This window comes from Acipenser ruthenus, chromosome 4, assembly GCF_902713425.1.
Source record: "Acipenser ruthenus chromosome 4, fAciRut3.2 maternal haplotype, whole genome shotgun sequence".
Taxonomy (NCBI): Eukaryota; Metazoa; Chordata; class Actinopteri; order Acipenseriformes; family Acipenseridae; genus Acipenser; species Acipenser ruthenus.
The window spans coordinates 96609366-96628884 of NC_081192.1; the positions used below are offsets into that span (position 1 = coordinate 96609366).

Consider the following 19519-nt stretch of genomic DNA (forward strand, 5'->3'; position numbering starts at 1 on the left):
GCAAATGTAATGAGCGAATAAGACAGCATTCAGCGTACTGTGGCGGGTTTGGACAAAGACTGTGTGTTTCATTTCCAGCCTTGGTTTATTGGCAGAGCTTTGCCTCCATTCTAAAATATGTAAATATATGCTCTGAGGTTTACTGTCTTACCATTTTATAGGGTGGAGAGAGGCATTTTTTGGTTAAGAAAACAAATCATTGCATGAGCACGGTTAACCACTCCAGTCACATATTAGAGAACTCAAACAGGTCAGCTGGATCCAGAAAAGCTGCTAGAACACTACACTGTAGACTGAATAAACAGAGCTTCATTGGTTTTAATAATAATGCTGGTTTTAATGTCTCTTTTTAGGGACATACATCATTTTAATAGTTTTTTTTCTTGTTAATAGTTGCATTTCTTTTTTTTTTCCTTATCTGGGATTCAAGTGCTCCAACCTCTGCTTTCTCAAACACTGGCTAGCTTTGGGCCTCAGGGATCACAACAGTGCAACAAAAACCAGGTGATATATATATATATATATATATATATATATATATATATATATATATACAGCCTTCATTAGGTCTGCCAGCCAGATGTCAGAGCATGAAAAACAAACAGGTCTCCATTCAGCTTGACCTACAGTTACAGAATAAAGTGTCATCACAACTAAAAGCTGTTTTCAAGATATAGCTACAATTACAATATACATTTGGGCATCACCACATCTGATCACCGGAGACACAGTATTTCTCAGTATTTTTTTTCTTTTCTTTTATACACGAATAGTGATATTATTTTTCAGTTTCTTTATACTTCATTTTAACCTTTAAAATTTAACAAGGTCTGGCTGGGACCATTTCAGCTCTTGGATATCACTGCATTAAAAGGCATCAGTCACTGCAGTTAAATTACATTACAGGTGTACACTCATTAAGCAGAGAGCTCCCCCACATCAGCAGTGCCTTCAGGAAAAGGCAGCGTGCTGGCAAAACCTTATGTCTGCATGCATACCTCGCTAAGCAATTCACATCTCAGGAGGGAGAAGTGCCTCCTCCAGAAGCAGAGTACCAGTAGTCTGCACTCCAGGGAACGTAATGCACACCAAAGCCAAAAAGGGCACAATCAAGCAGAAAATTCCCTATTAACCTCTGATGTGAGCCACAGAGAGGCAAGAAAAGTGAAAAGGAGATGACACTTGCTTGACAATCTATTATTTCAACTGTTTCTAATCTGAGGTGGTACAAGAGGAGCCTAATAAAAATAAAAATAAAAAGCGCCAGTGAAGCTAAAATCAGCCGGACACCGTCCTTATTAGCCAAGTACTCTTCTTGCTGCATTTGCAGCACTGTTTGTCCTCATTTCCCTGATGTTATTACTCAGTCTCTTTGGACGTACAGCCGGTCAAGATGAATAATGGAAATTCAAAACTAAGGAGTGTCATTTTTAGGCAACTTTCACAGAGAAAACCCTGCCAAAAACCTCAAAGGAAATGGGAAACACAGATGGAAAAGTCATTTTAGATGCATATGATTTACTCCACCCTCTTTAAATCATGGCCCACATATTACTCATATAAATGGGGGTTTATTATTATTTTTTGTATATTGAAATGTCATGACTTTACAAAATGATTCTAGGAAACTCCCTCTCTCATATGGTTTTATGCTGATGTCAGACCCAGGGCTACCACATGGACTGATTAAGCCAACACACTGACAGCTGGCAAACCTTGAAGTTCTCAGCAGTTTGCTTTTTTGTTTTGTTTGTTTTACACTTGCCAAGCTAATTGAGAACAGAACGGACTAAAAAGATAATCAAAATCCACGTATTTCTCATAAACTAGATTTAATAAATACATTCGAAAACTACAAATCCTGAAGTGCCACTTCCTTTCTAATAACAGAGCAACCCTCTGCATCAGCGCACAGTAAGATTAATATGATAGGAAGATGTAAAGCTGCAAATCCTGATCCTTACAACACCCACATCTTTCTCATGAGTGCAAATTTCTCGATGAGAAGGTTACTATAAGTGGATTCAACATTTATAGAGCTATTACAAAAGCCTATTGGGGCCTCTATGGAAGACAGTAACTGAACATCAATCCCATAATTACTCATACCAACATATGTATATATTATCTGCAACATTAAATGTGAAACAGAATACATTGCTTATTCATAATATTCAGAGAATTCATTAATAACACTATGTAACACAATTTTTGTTCCTGGGTAGTAAGTGTTATTTCCTAATTGCTAATGCCTCAAAAGTATAGAAAATGGCTATTATTCCCCACAAACTTTGCTTTTGTGACCAGGACAGTGATATTTTGAAATTTACCTATTTCCAGTGAGAAAACAGGCGAATTTGTGTTTTTTCGTTCACATAAAGTCAGAAAAAAACAACATATGAATCCAAATTAACATGTATTTATACTAAAGTAATACAAAAATGACTACAAAAGATTTAGAAGTGAGTAGTTTTTCGAGATTTACGATTGTACTGTAAATCACTTTCACGAATCAGCCCCCAAATGTAGTCTCCCATCATGTTCTCGTTATACTGTCCTTGGTAGCGGTGTTCAAAGTCCAGTATATCCTGGTGGAAGCGCTCGCCTTGCTCCTCCGAGTACGCTCCCATGTTCTCCTTGAATTTATCAAGATGAGCATCAAGGATATGGACTTTGAGGGACATCCTACAGCCCATTGTGCCGTAGTTCTTCACCAGAGTCTCAAACAGCTCCACATAGTTTTCGGCCTTGTGATTGCCCAGGAAGCCCCGAACCACTGCGACAAAGCTGTTCCAAGCCGCTTTCTCCTTACTAGTGAACTTCTTGGGGAATTCATTGCACTCCAGGATCTTCTTTATCTGTGGTCCGACGAAGACACCGGCTTTGACCTTTGCCTCAGACAGCTTAGGGAAGAAGTCTTGAAGGTACTTGAAGGCTGCCGACTCCTTATCTAGAGCTCTGACAAATTGTTTCATAAGGCCCAATTTGATGTGCAGTGGTGGCATCAGCACCTTCCGGGGGTCCACCAGTGGCTCCCACTTGACGTTGTTCCTCCCCACAGAGAACTCAGTCCGCTGTGGCCAGTCCCGCCTGTGGTAGTGCGCCTTAGTGCGCCTTGGTGTCCCTGCTGTCCCAAAGGCAAAGATAGCAGGGAAACTTGGTAAAACCGCCTTGGAGACCCATCAGGAATGCCACCATTTTGAAGTCTCCTATGACCTTGATGCCATCTCAGAAAAATGCAGATATGTATCCACTTAGGCAGCTGGAACTAAACTGAACTGGTGGGCTTAAGGCCCCTGTATTTATACTACTATTTATATTACTGGAAAGTTCTAGAAAGTTCTAGAAGTTACTCCAAGTTTACTCAGCACTGAATCTATCTGGAATGTTCTGGAAAATAGGTACATTTCAAAATATCACTGTCCTGGTCACAAAAGCAAAGTTTGTGGAGAATAATAGCCATTTTCTATACTTTTGAGGCATAAGCAATTAGGAAATAACACTTACTACCCAGGAACCAAAAAAAAAAAAAAAAAAAGTGTTACACGGTGTATTCTAACCAGACTATAAATACAAACAGTAAAACAATGAGAAACCAGAAAGGGCCTGACCCTCTTTGCTTCTTTTCAAATAAACCATGGGCACTGGTATCTATACAAATAAAGATCCACACAAATTATGAACTCATAAATGTGCAGAGCACACACACATACAAATATTGTACCTGCAACAGGAATGAATGTAGACTTCCTGCACACTTAAGCATTTAAGCTGCCAAAAGCTGCCAGACGCATCCAATAATAAATTAATCTTGTGTATTTGCAAGGTTGTTAAATTAAGTCTGTAGTCTCTAGAATACTTAGATTTTTTTTCTGTGTTTGAATGTCACGTTTCCGCAGCTCTTGGTAGCTAACCCAATGCACCAAGCTGTCCAACCTTTTTGGCTGAAAGGACAATATTGATGACTAGTTCTTAATGGGCCCTAAAAAGCACACAGATCACAAAGGAAAATAAATGTATTCAGTATTTATTGTGCTCATTAAACAGATTACTGCTTCAGTATTTTGGTGCTCATTAAGCAGGTTACATGTTTAAACACAACATTTGTTTTTTCACTTTGACTTATTTCCAACAAAAAATACCAAACTGTCCAGCCCTCCCCTCTCAAATCAAGAAAGCCAGATTGTGGAGCTCAAAGAGCCATACAGGGCTCAGGACCCATCCGTTGGAAGACCATGACCTAGGCCGGGGGAGCGGCCAAAGTTGGCCCTTCCACTTCTGGTCTTTGTTCCATCCCTGTTCTAAATGGTTTAATTGAACCAACTAAGCCTCCACCCAGACCCCGTAGTTCGTGATCTCATTTTATCTGTTAAACCTGGTGTGAAATGGCCCTCCAAAACTGTGATTGGATACCCTACCCAGACCAGATACAGTAAGACAATCACCAAAGTCATGTTAGATAAAATGTAGTAGTTAGGAGCAGGTACCACTAAAACTATAGCAAAACCTGGAGTTCAAGGCCACTTGAAAATGATATACAGTACAGGAACTTTTCCCTTTAAATGACTGAATTCTTTGAAACATACTTAGCACAAATTAGTTTTTAGTATAAGGTAATTGCCATCTTTCTTATAAGAATGTACAGAAGGTGTAATTCATTCCTGGCTCACTGTGAAAAGATTTGTATTCTTTGCAATGTAAGATGGGTGTATTCTCAACTTGTTATCCACATTTTATATTTTATAACTGAAAAATATGTTACATTCTTTCGATATAACTATAATGGGAGCATATTAGTATTACAGAAAGCTTAAAGTCCAAATCCAAATTAAATATAGGTCAAGAAAGAATTAGCCACTGTAACACATGGAATGGCTTGCTTACTGCTATTTGATTCTTCTTTTGTTGAAATAGTGATTTTGCTTTATGTTCTAAAGCTGCATCTTGGTAGCTACACATAGTGTCTATGCATCATTCATTGTACAGATACCTACAGCAAAACAGATGGAATTTGATAGGGCTTTTACAGCGGACGCCCTGTAAACAGAAGAAAACTATGTACCAAAAAGGACAAAAAGAAGTTCCACCAATAACTCTACATACAGAATCCCAGACGCTGGTCTTGTATGCAAACAATGTCTAGAATTCATAATCTCTACACTGCATCTATTCCAGGAAGTAGGAAGGAAAATAATTTCAATAAATTTCTAAATCTGGCTGCCATGAGGAACTGTCTATGTGGACTGGCCACACGTGACTGTGTTCCCGTCCACTGAAAGACAGATTAATAAGCAGTTTCCTGTCGCAAAACTCTAATCTCACATTTTTTTTGTGAGACTACAACAACCCTGAGGCCCAGTTTGTACAGAGGATATATGCAAATATACTATATACAGGCAGAATAATAATAATCAAAGAGGTTTTCTAGTCTTTCCTGCAGCTTTGACCCTGCACCGAAGTTTGTGCCAGACACCTGGGATATATTTGAGCTTAAATGAAGCTTTTAGCATTCTGAAGCAGCACATTCTGACATGTCGTTTTTCTTCTGTGTCCGGTGGCACCAAAAGTTAAAGGAAAACTTGTCTCGACTGTAACTGAAGATGTTTATTACCAATGCAAACAACTTTCTCTATTGTAATTCCCTTTTCCAATTAAGGCAAAGCTCTACAGCAAATCCTGCTCAAATGGTCTGTGGTCAAGTTTAAAGAAAGAGTATAAGAAGGCAAGTAGATACGCAAATCCCAGCTCAGCTACTGACGCACTGTGTACTTTGAAGCAATTCCAGATTGACAAAGTAGCCAATGCATCTCCTTTTGCATGCGCTTGTCTCAATGTACCTGATAATGATCTGTCACAAGCTGTGAGGTTGGAAGAAAAGGCTAATCATTTTCAATCATCATCTTTTCTTTTTTTAAATGAGTTCAGGCAACAGCCCAGCTGGTAGTCATTTGAAGTAAATCACAACCCCCACTTAGACGGGGATACAGAGACTGGAGTACTTTGAGCAGCAGTCTTCAGTATACATTCTTTCTGAATTTCATTTGAGTCAAGCGGCTTGTTTTTCATCCTTCCAAATGAATATATACAAGTATATTTAACTTATCACAATGGAAAGCACCTTAGGTAAAAAGATTTATGGAAAAAGTTAGGAAATTTAAAAATCAATTTCCCTGTTTGAACCTATGACATTGATGGAACAAACACTCCAGGGAATCAAATGAGAAGTCTGCTTGTTACAGAGAGAGAAAGCAATTTTAGGTTAAGTGCTTCTTTGTAGTCTTTGTAGTTCAACTAAAAATATAAAATTAAACACAGCAAAAAATACAGAACATAAATAAACAGAGTGATCCCACAGCAATTTGTTTGGTAATTTCATTAACTGTCAGTAGCTTTTTGGTGAAAGAAATATAGCTTCTGACAAAAACAAAAACAAATTCTGACATCTGATGCATATAGAAAACTGTTCATACAGTACGCCTCTAGGTCTATACTAATATATTCACATATAGAACATTGTTTTCAGAAGTTTCCGATTAGTTTAATGAGGTAGTTTTGCCCCCGTCACAGTTGCTGATTCACCTTAATAGTTCCAAGAAATTCACAGATTTCCATAACATTCTGTTCTGACCAATAAAAAAGCTCCAGCTGTGTGATTTATTCTAACTTAAACCCATTACATACATTTTAATCAGTTAAAGAAGCTTTTTCATAGTGAAGAATTTTTAATCTAGCGGGAAGTATTTCTTCTTTCTTTTCTTTTATGCTTCAATGAAACTGAACATTACTGCTGAAAGAAAAGTATTGCTTCTTCATATTGCACACATATTTGAAAACATAACAATCATTAAAAAGGGCTTCCGAGTGGCGCATCCAGTAAAGGAGCTCCACGTGGAGTGAGCTCTATAGTCTGGACGTCGCGGGTTCGAGTCCAAGCTATTCCTTTGCCAACCAAGGACGGGAGCTTCCAGGGGGCGGCGCTCAATTGGCCGAGCGCCGTCCGGGGGGAGGGAGGGTTAGGTCGGCAAGGGTGTCCTCGGCGCACCCACCGCGCACCAGCGACCCCTGTAGTCTGGCCGGGTGCCTGCGGGCTTGCCTGTAAGTTGCCCGAGAGCTGTGTTGTCCTCCGACGCTGTAGCTCTTGGGTGGCTGCATGGTGAGTCTGCAGTGTGAAAAAAAGTGGTCGGCTGACGGCACATGCATCGGAGGACAGCGTGTGTTCGTCTTCGCCATCCAGTCAGCGCAGGGGTGGCCATTTCCAAATTGGGGAGAAAATAATAAAAAATAATTGGCAACAACTAAATTAAAAAAAAAACAAAAAAACAATGATTAAAAAATAAAAATAAATCGCCATTTATGTAACACAAAGCAAATAAAACTCATGGCTGTTTCCATGCCTTTAAACAGGTTTTGTAAAATGTTCCAAACTAGGAACTGCTATGAAGTTTACCATGGTAAATCTGCACAGTAATTTTGCTTCTTAATACTGTTTTCCTTTGCTTATACCATGTATTAACTATGCTTTGCCACGGTTAACCCCCCCTTTTTTTTTTTTACAATGCCTGAAACGTTCATATCTGTGGTTTACTATGCTGAGCTGAATGATTTCTCTGCACTTTATTACACTTTGCTACAGTATGCTGTAAACTTTTATCACAAGTCTCAGATTAAAAAGACTCTGCTCACTTATCTATAAAGAAGTAAAAGAACCACCAGCAGTGAAGCCTTGAGCCTTGCAGCCAACAGGAACATTATCATCTGGTTCATATTATACCCCTCATATGGTTCATATCCTAACATCCGCACCACATACTTAACCACCTTGTTCAGCACCACTTATCAAGTGCCCTGTGTTTTACCAGCTGAAGCTTAACCATTTCAGCCACTGTGTGCCATCTGGCATGCCCCACAGATATTCAAACATCATTTTATTAGAATTACAAGAACTTTAGTCGTGAATTTTCACTACAAAACAGATTGCTACATATGTTATAACACTACATAGATAATACAATAATTGTGCCTGGTATTTTTGAAACTTATATAAAGCTCTAGGTGATTCTTTAAATATCTATGCTCTGGACGAGTATTACTGTATTTCCTGCTGGGGATGCAGACCCCCTCAGAGGATGTAATACACTTGATGTACTGTCACAAGGCTGGCTGGTAGTGACACGTCAGACCCGGAAGAAACAGACAGACAGAGACAGCGAGGTTGGTGAAGCTGAGCACTTGGTTGTGCTCAGCATTTAATAAACAAAACAAGAGAACACAAAAACACAGGACACGGCACTCTACGCCAAAATAAAATAGACAAACAAAACGTACTAAACACTAAACAGACAAACGAACAAACACGGTGAGTGAAAACAACTATCAATTTAATTTACTTTATTTTACTTTCTCCTTCTCTCTCTCCCGTTCTCCACTCACCGAACACCCAACCCCGAGTGAGTGCTACGTGTCTCTATATATACTGTTGTGCTGGGATTCAATTACTAATTAATTATTCACTTGAATCCCAGCACGTGAATTCATTACGTGCAACCCCGTGCTCACATATTATTACATACTTTAAATGCAATCCCGTGCCTAAATATAATTATACAATTTAAATCCTCGTGCTGCACACACCCATTTATATCCCGTGTACCAACTACAATACACCAACATTTACACACAACATGCAACATACAACACAGAAACGCACACAAGGGCAGGGCACATTGCCACATGTACCTACAGTACTTTGGGGGTATGTAGAAATGGTTCTGTATGTTATTTATGTTTTGCAAGAATCTAGAGAACTGCTTGTGATGAAAGTCAGCAGACATTTTGAACGTATCATAAGTCTTTATGTCATTTCAGAGTCATTCTAGAAAAATGCTTGTCTAATAATTACTGATGTTCTACTTTCTTTTTTTCTTTTTTAAGCACCTTGTGTACCTATTTTACAGAAAGTGCACTTTTTTCTGGGAGGAATAAAACACAATTGAAATTAGAAAAGAACAACATAGTTATAGCAGAATCCATAAGAGGATAAACATACAACCTCAAGCATCTCTCTCAGATTCATATTGAAAAGCCAGCACCTAACCCACTGCCCTTTCAGCCCATATGCAGACAGGCTAAAATAACTGAATCTATTCAATCTTGAATAAAGAAGACTACGCAGCGATCTGATTCAAGCATTCAAAATTCTAAAAGGTATTGACAATGTCGACCCAAGGGACTTTTTCAACCTGAAAAAAAACAAAGACCAGGGGTCACATTAGATAAATGGGCATTCAGAACAGAAAATAGGAGGCACCTTTTTACACAGAGAATTGTGGGAGTCTGGAACCAATTCCCCAGTAATGTTGCTGAAGCTGACACCCTGGGATCCTTCAAGAACCTGCTTGATGAGATTCTGGGATCAATAAGTTACTAACAACCAAAACGAGCAAGATGGGCCGAATGGCCTCCTCTCGTTTGTAAACTTTCTTATGTTCTTAAAAAAAGCATGACGCTTACTGGAATTATTACTGTGTTTAAGGAAAATAATATTTATAGGAGTGCCTTCCTTTGAGAAAACACACACCCTATATTTTATATAAGGATTTGCTCTTGGGACCCTTTAGACAAAAAAAATATTGTAGCCAAAGAAGAAATGAAAACCGTCTGGCTTTCAAATCCACATACATACCAACAGGTGTTGAAATTTCCTGTATTCCAATTTCTTGGAATGTAATTTTCTTTTGACCGTGACTAAATACGCTAGCCAGGAAGACAGGTGCTTTACATTTCAGTGCTAGAAAGTTTCCAACCAGAGTTTAACCAGTCAGCAGACTCTGTCAATTCTTCTGAGGCAGGATCCTGACACCTACACATACAAACTGGAATAAAAATGAAGGGGCAGGGAAAAGGGTGTTGCCAGATGTCTCATAGAATCAATGCCAGCAAGTTACATATGTGTTAATAAGTAAAGGGAAACCTGCTTTGCCTAAAAAGCAGTACCAGAGTTATGAATTTATCCATCTGCACAGACCAAAAATGAGTGTGACCTGCTGCTGAAACACACAATGCGTAGCACCTGGGTACTGTTCGAGTGGCAACAGGTGTGTCTTGTCTAGTGTTGTAAGTTTCTATGAATTTGGACACTAAAGCATGTCTGTTATTTTTTAGTGGTTTTCAGTTCTAGTCTTCTGCACACCATGGAGACAGACTTGATGGACACATTGGTCAAATCAGCCACTGCACTGAGGAGCAAGCCAGCATGGGCACCCACTGTGAAATCACAGAGATCCTTCTGCTTTCACATACATGTTGCTGAACAGTTTCACACAACTCTCACACAGTTACTAGTTACACCAGTTTGTTAGTCAGTCAATGTACAAAACTGAAGTATTCTAGCTACTCTGCAATCTTCTATGCACTCTGGATTAGTGCAATAGACAAATAGCTTGGTAGCATTTAGGATTTGTTCTGGAGATGGTATAGATGGTGTAGGATATTTGGAGGACCCAGTCCTTACTTATTTGTGAGAGTTAAGAACATAATTCCCATGCACCACACAACAAGGGATCTATTACCATGCCAATACAGGGTTTAATGCACCAGCCTATTGCAGAATATTTTAAATAAAACAGTGCCATACATCCTACACAGAATGTTTATTTATGCTTCACTTACACTGATACCATAGAATATACTGGCACTTTAGATTCTCTTTACAAAGAGCTTGGCAAGAGTTACTAGCGAGACTTGCTGATATTAAAGATCCACACATAAATGGATGCATGCCTGGAAAACGTATCCCAGTAACAAACCAATCTTTAGATATTTAAAGAATAGATGTAGAAACGCAGGCACATAAACTCAGGTTCATACAGCTTAGCCTCCTACCTTGAAAACAAACATCTCCCGGCGAAGAATGGCCAGAGTATTGAAGTTCCCATCACAGATGTCGGGTTTGGCACCGGGGTAAGAAGGTGGCCGTGGTAGTTTGGGTTGCCGATTGGTCTTCCGCAGATCCGGGGTTGGGTTTGAGCGCTGTGGCGGGATAGTGGGAAGAGGTCTTGTGGGTTGTGGAATCTTGTCTGGTGGACCTTGTGGAAGATAAAGAAGCACCATAAATGTTAGCATTTATAATTCTGCTGCAGTCTACCAACATCATCTTATGGAAGCATAAGCATTTTCACCATGCCTATCTGTAAATATTGTATAAGGTCATTTTCTTTGGCTGCTTTCTTGTAATTATGTCGTGGATATATTAGTGTAGAATATAAAAACAGTCAAACAAAGCAAACATATGGAATTCTCTAACCTAATAAGGAATGCTACAGTCTTTTAAAGTCTTTTAAAGATAAATAATATGATTTACGTGTGCTCAGGAGACAACAGTTAGAAAGAAGACTTCCATTTTGTGGCAGTTTCAGATTTTATTATGAGCTTCATTATAGACACCTAAGCTTGTTCCAATGTGGATAATTCTGAAATGGATCAAACTGCTATACAAATTGAGTCTTTTTTCCCCATTTGCCCTTTAAATTAACACCTTGCATCATAGAGGGCTTTAACATTATATGTATTTTGGTAGCACTTTACAATAGATGAAAAAAATATGTTCATGTATTTACTCAATTTGAACAAACATTTTATTTTTGACTGAACTCCAACTGTTGTCATCAGTTTCTCATGAATTTTATACTAATTAAAACTTTATCGTGCATTATATCTGGTTTTGCTGGATAACAAAGAATTACCAGCCTCTTCTATGTTATACTGTTTAATGAAATGCTAACCAAAGTTTTTAAAATGCATCCTTTTTAGAAGTAAGAACATTCAAAGCATTGGCTAGCACTCCTTTAATACTTCCTTAAAAGTGGCGTTCACGGTGGCACAGCAAACATGTACTTTGCACAATACTTTAGTCATAGATATTTCCAGAAAAAAGCGTAATAATGACGAAAGCTAAGCAATTTTTGCAGCTGTCAATAGAGCTGGCTGAGAAGCTGTCTTTTTTAACTGATTAAAAGAGCAGCTGTCCCCAGGGCGTGGGAAGCCAGAAATGAAGTTTCTGTGTTGGCAGGTCAGTGCATGATAATGAAGCAGAAGCAGGCATTGGCAAGCTGTGGTTAGTAACACTATCAGCTGCTTGTTCTCATCTCCCCTCTCTCCCAGAAAATGCTGATATTGGGGGGGGGGGGGGGGGGAGTTACTCCTATAATGGAGTTAAGGAATAAATACAAACTTTAACACACAACCCTCTCCACGGCTAGCGATACAAACTTGGAGCTATTAGAATCATGAAGATCACCATGACCTTCCGCTACGTATCCCCAGATTCTGATACTCTCTACAACTTGTGTATGCACATTGAGTGCTAACCGACTCTAGACTACGCAAAGTTTCTTAATAATTTCATAAGACTTTCTCTTGGTATGTCTAGAAATTAAGGTGTATACATACACACATATACAGTTATAGTCAAAAGTTTACATACCCAAATGGAAATTTATAATTTCTAGAAATTTCTCAAAAACAAAGAATTTTAGGAAAAAAAATGCTAATTAAAAAGTATTCATACCCTTTGATGCTGTGATAGCTTTGTCTACAAGGTGCTAGAAATTTCAATATGATAATACAGAACCTAATTCTAGAGAAGTCAAGGAAATGCTGGATACAATCCAGGTGAACATTCTAAGAGAGTATAAAAGGGTTAGGCACAGGATGACTGCTGTCATTACCAATAAGGCAATATGGGAATAAGTAAGAGCTATCTGAAGACCTTAGGCAGAAAATTATTAATTGTCATTAAGCTAGATAAGGATATAAGAAGATTTCCAAGCATTTGAGTATCCCAATTTCAACTATTGTTTCTATTATCAAGAAGTACAAGACTCATGTACTGTCACAACGCTATCTCGGTCTGGAAGAAAGAAGGTTCTTCCACCAAGAACAAGTAGAAGAATTGTGAGGAAGGTTAATAACAATCCAAGATTGACTGCCAAAGATATTCAAAGTGAATTGGCTTCAAGTGGGACTAGGGTTTCCATTTCAACCATAGGTCGAGTATTTCATGGTGAAGGTCTAAATGGTCGCATGCCAAGGAAAAAGCCACTCTTAGGAAAACGTCACAAGGACAATCACTTAAAGTTTGCAAAACGCCATTTGAATGATGGATATGAGTTCTGGTCAAAGGTTTTGTGGAGTGATGAAATAAAAATCAAACTATTTGGTCACGCTGATAGTCGTTACTTTTGGAGAAAGTCTGGTGAGGCGTACAAAGAAAAGAACACCATACCTACTGTCAAGCATGGAGGCAGTAATATCCTTCTATGGGGCTGTTTTTCCTCTAATGGCACAGGAAATTGTGTTCCAATACATTCCATAGCATACCAAAAGATATTGGCCAATCATCTGAAACCCTCCGCTACAAAACTTGGTTTAAAGCACAACTGGACCTTCCAACACAACAACGATCCAAAGCACACATCAAAATCTACTTCAGAATGGTTAAAGATGAATAAAATCAAGGTTCTGGAATGGCCTAGTCAAAGTCCCGCTCTAAATCCGATTTGAGAATCTTTGGTATGAGCTGAAGAAGGCTGTGCACAAGAGAAGTCCAAGGAATTTGAATGAACTGGTACAGTTTTGCATTGAAGAATGGTAAAAAATCACTAAAGAACGAATCATGCCAAAAGCTCACTGACAAATATTCTAATTGTTTAAAACAGGTTATTATTGCTAAAAGTGCATCAACTAGCTATTAATTTCATTTTCCTTGCCAGCGTATGAATACTTTTGAATTAGCATTTTTGGAGTTTTGCAAAATAATTGCTTAAATAAATAATTGTAGATTTCTGGTAACCTTTTTTTCCTCTCATCTACAAAAGCAAAACTTTTGTTACAAAAGATGTTTCCTATAATTATTTTTTTTCGAGAAATTTCCATTGGAGTATTAAAAGTTTACCTATAACTGTAGATTATATATATATAAACAGTGGTGTTATTAGCTTTGTTTCCAAAGATGACCATTTTGTGTAAATATTGTCAGCCTTTGGAATTTGTGCTTTTTTGCTAGATTAAATTGTGCAACTTGTTACTGACATTTTACAAGAACGGCGAGTGGGCATTCACGTAAATTATGCGCTTACTGTGCATCCCTGCTAAGGCAGCTTCTTTTTTCTGTTTCTATTTTACGCTCAACTGAGTCTTTCCTTCTGCTGTAGGGGAGATCACTTGTCTACTTTGCTTTTTGTGTTCCCAATTACTTGAATATTTTATTATAGAAAGATCCCTTTCTCCTTCAGACACATCAGTAGCAAAACAGATGATTACAATGACATGGCAACAAAGAGACACCAGAAAAAAAATTGTGAGGGCTTTGTAGATTTGTAGGTCGTCTTTGTGGCTTACTACTTGATAACATCAATCCATATTGATGCTTAGAAAGGTTAAAAAAACAGTTGTTCCCTGTAGATTTCTGTTTCCCCATTGCCAACATCTGCTCACTGCAGGAATCCCATGGAGCAGTGCTGTGGTTGGAATAATGCAGCTGTATGAAGGAGCAAATGAGACACTCATTTCCCAGCACATTCCTTCATTTTGAAGATAATGACAGCCTTATTGACAAAACGCATCTGGATACAGAAGATCAGTAGATTTGGGTGATCCCATCTTTTTAGTAGAGGCTTGGTTTTCCATATAATGTACCGTATGTCCTTAATTGCTTGATGGTTCATTCCAAAGGTTACCCTAGTAAGTGTATGGTCTGCTGTGGAATGTTTTTTATCAGTCACATATTAAACACAGCTATTCCCAGAATAAAATGATAAATGGTGTTTTAAAAAAAAAAAAAAAATCATATTTACAAATGTAACCAGTCCTTTTGTCAAAAATATATTCATAACAGCAATGGATAAATTGATATTATAAGTAAAAGATTGTAACCAATTATTAACCAAAATACCAGACTAATATTTCTGTGGTTTTATCAATTGTGATTTTGTAAGTCTGCCAAGAAAACTCTAGAACAGAAATGCTCTGGTTAAACAATTGTTATGGTAGTTATATTCTTCAATATCCGATATTTTAAATACATTTTTAAATATAAATGGAATGTATTTAATGCAGTGCTTACTGTAACCCCTTTTTGTCACAAATTGCACTCATGCAATATCACGTAATTAGATTAACATGAAAAATGGACAAGCTTTGATCCTATACTAGCTCAACAATGAAACAAAGTTAGGCCAGTAAATTGTCCATCCCTGGCCAAGGTTATGCAGTAAATAAAAAAAAACTAACAGGCCAACTTTCAAGGATTTTGCTCTGCTCCATTTTTTGCAAGCTAATATACTCCTCACTTGCTTGCGTGCAAAAACTGACTATTTAAAATCGATCCCTGGCTGGTTTTGCTCCAGAACGCAGGTCAGCTATGGTAATGCAGCACATGCCCTCTTTAATTATTTTTGCTCTGCCAAACAGAAGCAAACAGGAATATTAATGAAAATAGATCGAAAGCAAAAAAAAAAAAAAAATTGTACCGGAAATTAAACACCTTAGTCAATTGGGCTTTTGAAAATGATAGATGTGTCTAATTCTTCAAGTAAGTCCCAGTTCGCGGTTGTTGTTTTATAACAGAGACTTCAGCCATCGGCCAGGGTATTGTGCACAATATTCATTAAGTGTTTTTCAATTGCACCCCATTTCCAAATCAAACTAGTAGCTGTCACCGTATACCTAAAGCTTACGTACACCTTAACCCGCTAATTTCAAAGTAGGTGCTTTGAATGACAGGCGCTGTAGCTGGCAAATGAAAGTGCACAGTTGGTGCAGGTCTTGATGATTGACAGTCACTTAAACAAATGAGAGCATTCTAGCACTGCTTCAGTCAATGAGATATGTCAGAACAGAGTGAAACTATAGTCCTAACGGACCACTGAGATGACTGACAGCGACCCCCAGCCATTCAGAGCGGAACGGAGACGGGACACAAACTATAGGTGATTTCTAAATTATTATTTTTGGTAAGAAAATAAAAAAGTGGTTTTACCGACATTTATCGTACATAAATTTATTTCAGTCAAACTCATATTTTTTGGGTATGTGACGTTTAACAAGCTTTATCGATTAATATCAAAAGGTACCAAGCCTAGTTATAGCGCACAAGTCATTATTTTCAAGCTAATTTTACAGTCACTCCCTGTTCCTCCTGCTGTTAGTCCTGTGCAAAACATCATTTCAGATTTTTATATAGAGCTATAACAAACATGTTTTATACAAAGCAAGCAATACCAGCCTTTTGGGACAACAGATTATGAAAATATCAAAACACTGTGTTTAAAAAGATGCAACTACATACCATAAATTTTCTGGATACCCTGCAGATCATCATTAGGCAGTCTGAAATTATCTGTTTCCATGTACTGGTAAAAAGGGGCCATAATTGCCGTGGGATCGTTGGAATGTTCAAGGCCTAAGGCATGGCCCAGTTCATGAACCGCAACCAGAAACAAATCATTTCCTGTCAAAAGAAGAAGAAAACTTCAGCAAACTGAGCTACCCACAGTTCCCAGGCACACACATGTATCGAAGGTGCTCAAGAGAGGACAGTCCTGAAAGAGAAATGAACAATTGTGCAAATTGTGATTTTAGCTACAATTTTCAATTTTTTAATTTAAATATTACTTTTTTTCTGTTATTTTACTCAGTTCCTCGTGATAATTGGGCCTTACTCATGTCGGACCTACTTCTGTGCTGTTTTAGTGAGTTTTGAGTTTGATTCTGTCAAGTGAGTTTTGAGATTCAAGGGGTCTATTTAACTTACCTATAACTACGGCTGATATAAATACTGCTGTCTTTGGAATGATATAAATAGTTGTCTTTGGAAAACCAACATTTCTAACAGTGCCTCTGAGTCTCTGTATTTAGACTCTCTTGTCTTCAATGTTAGAAAAAAGAAGGAACATCAAGAAACTCAACCAACAGCAAACCATAAGGGCAATAATATTAAAAGGTACAATCAAACCTAGAATACACATAACCCCATAACCATGGTGTGTTCATTCATATATGGCATTTAAAAACAGAAAAGTATGTTCATCAATAAGACTATGGTTCTGAATTATGTTTGCAACCCCACATTTGGAAACAATGCAAATCTTGATTTACACACTAAATCTATTTCTGGATTAAGACTACACTTGGCTTCAAAATGCAGGCTACATGCAGTCAGGGTTTCCATAGATGAAGCCACGTAATAACATCTATATTCTACATAAAATACACTTCAATCAAAAAACCCATCTACAAGTCTCTCCATGTTCACATAAAATATTGGAAAGTTATGTTTAGATTTGTAAGATAAGGGTTAGTTTTTTTTAAGGGTTAGTTTTTAATGCAATTTTTCTACTTATATGTTTTCTATGAAAACACAAATGTTAAGACTATACCTACAGTACATAGCAAAGAGACACACTAGGGAATCATTGCACATATTTGTGTGGAAAAAAGGCCACAAATGGTTAGTTAACCACACTGCAAGAAAAATATGCAATTTTTGAAGAGAAAATATATCTACTTGCGCTACCACAGACCCTTTGTGTGTGTGTGTGAGGGTGAACATTTTTATTAATGTAACAAACTATATTTAAACTGGATAAAGCAGCTGTGTCAGATTCAGAACCGGCCACGATGTAGCAGCGAGAGTTGTAATGTAAATTATATAGTAGTGCAACAGTATGTGGTAACTGCTTGATTTATTGTAGAAGCAATTTTATCCTAAATGTTTTAACTGTAAATTCCTCCACAAACATCATACATCTAAGACACTTCTGACCGATGGCAATGCAATTAAACTTCAAGTCACTACATAACAACTTAGAACATGTTAGACATGAGGCGAGACATGAGGATGATTGATAAAAATAAAAAAAATGTTCCTTTAAATTTACATTCACAACCTAACGAATGTGCATTTGTGGTTTTGGTACAAAATGATCTTCCTTTTGGTTGTGGGTTTTGTTTGCTTTTTTTGTATGCACTTCCTGCTGATGACTAAGCTTTCCTTGTGGTGGAGGTTTTTTCTGGGCTGTCTGACTGCTCATCTGGTGATTTTTAAAATAGAGTTGGATAAAGTCTGCAAAAAAGTACAGATTCCCTGCAGGATTTGTTTAAGAAGATCACCTTCTGTAATAATACAGCTGTGTTACCCACTGTAATGTATTTTCCAACCAATGGAACCAGTGTAGCCTCTGATGAAATTGCTATTTATCCTTTGGTTCTGTTCAGTTTTATCTGTAGAACCAGGATGTCCTTGCCCTACGGTATTTAAAAAACAAAACAAAACAAGGAACGGTAATAATTTCTGATTCCAGGGATGGACTAACAGGTCTGCGAGGAGCCTACTGCTGGAGCCTGTTTCTAACAGAGATGCATTAGGGACCACTTGTTATGTTATTCAGGAGTGGGTATATGGTAAGTGCAAGATCTAAGGTTGAAACGTTGTCATTTTACCCTTCCATACAAAAACCAACACAGGGCCAAATGGTCAGAATGTACACTAGTGTTAACATGTGTTCTACTTCATGTGTGTTTTCTGATACAAGGTCAACAAAAATGTGACTGGCAGTGGTTGCCAACCTAGACTAACATTTAGTTACATATAATTAGTGTCAAACTGTGAGCTCTTTCTCTTCCCACTCCCATCACCTGCTGTGGGCTTCTCGTTTTATTGAAGGAATGTCCACTTCTACCATCATGAAGAAAGTGTAGCCACACTTCTGTTTAACAAGCTAATGTCAGTTCAGGATTTCTAATGCAGTCTAGCAGGGTTTTCCCAGGGGAATTTATGGCAAAGCATATCAATGCGATACAGAGAGATAAAGGCTTTACTCCCCCCCTCCCAAATCTAACCATTCTGTTAAATGTTACCTGTTTGTTCCCATGGACTGTACATCATTATCAACATGTTTATATTATCAATTTTTTATTTTTTTTTTACATCTGTTTATCAGTCTGTTCGTAATTGTCAAATGATCAACTAACACAGGATGCACCGGTTAGTTTGAGCCAAGGGCCATCAATATAGTTACTGACTTGCAAGACAGCAGTTATCCGGATTGCTGTAGTCAGCTATTTCAACAGATTTAGATGACTGGCACTGGGATGTGACACAGATTTCACACCTTTACAAATGGATTAGGGGAAACAGTTCCTTTGAAGTCAAACTAGTTTATCACCTGACATTTGAAACACAGGGAGTGTTAAAAATGGGGGGTGTTACATATTTGCTTTGCTGTGCTCTGCAATTTAGACGTTTATCTGCAACAGTGCATTTTAGGTTAGGGGCCATACCTAATGTTATAACTTTCTCAATGCTATCTTTTTGCAAGTCAACTTGATTTTAAATAGCTTGCATACTCTTATCTTGTTAAGTGTGTTGTGCCTTGCAATTATCTAAAGCAATGTGGAATTCTGTTCACTTTAGCAGCCTAATACAATTTGTATTTATTAGCTACACATGTGATGCATATTT

The 19519-nt window shown here is 37.8% G+C and overlaps 1 protein-coding gene across 2 annotated transcripts in view; it reads right to left on the reverse strand.

Annotated features, from left to right (window-relative positions):
- LOC117400381 (matrix metalloproteinase-16-like) overlaps window positions 1-19519 on the reverse strand; it is a 50468-nt gene that overhangs the window by 13347 nt on the left and 17602 nt on the right. For both annotated transcript variants that reach the window (XM_034000256.3, XM_034000255.3), the window contains 2 exons: window positions 16346-16507; window positions 10882-11084 (listed from right to left, as the gene is read on the reverse strand). In XM_034000256.3, coding sequence (XP_033856147.1) covers window positions 10882-11084; window positions 16346-16507 — 365 coding nt within the window. The remainder of the gene's footprint in view (window positions 1-10881; window positions 11085-16345; window positions 16508-19519) is intronic.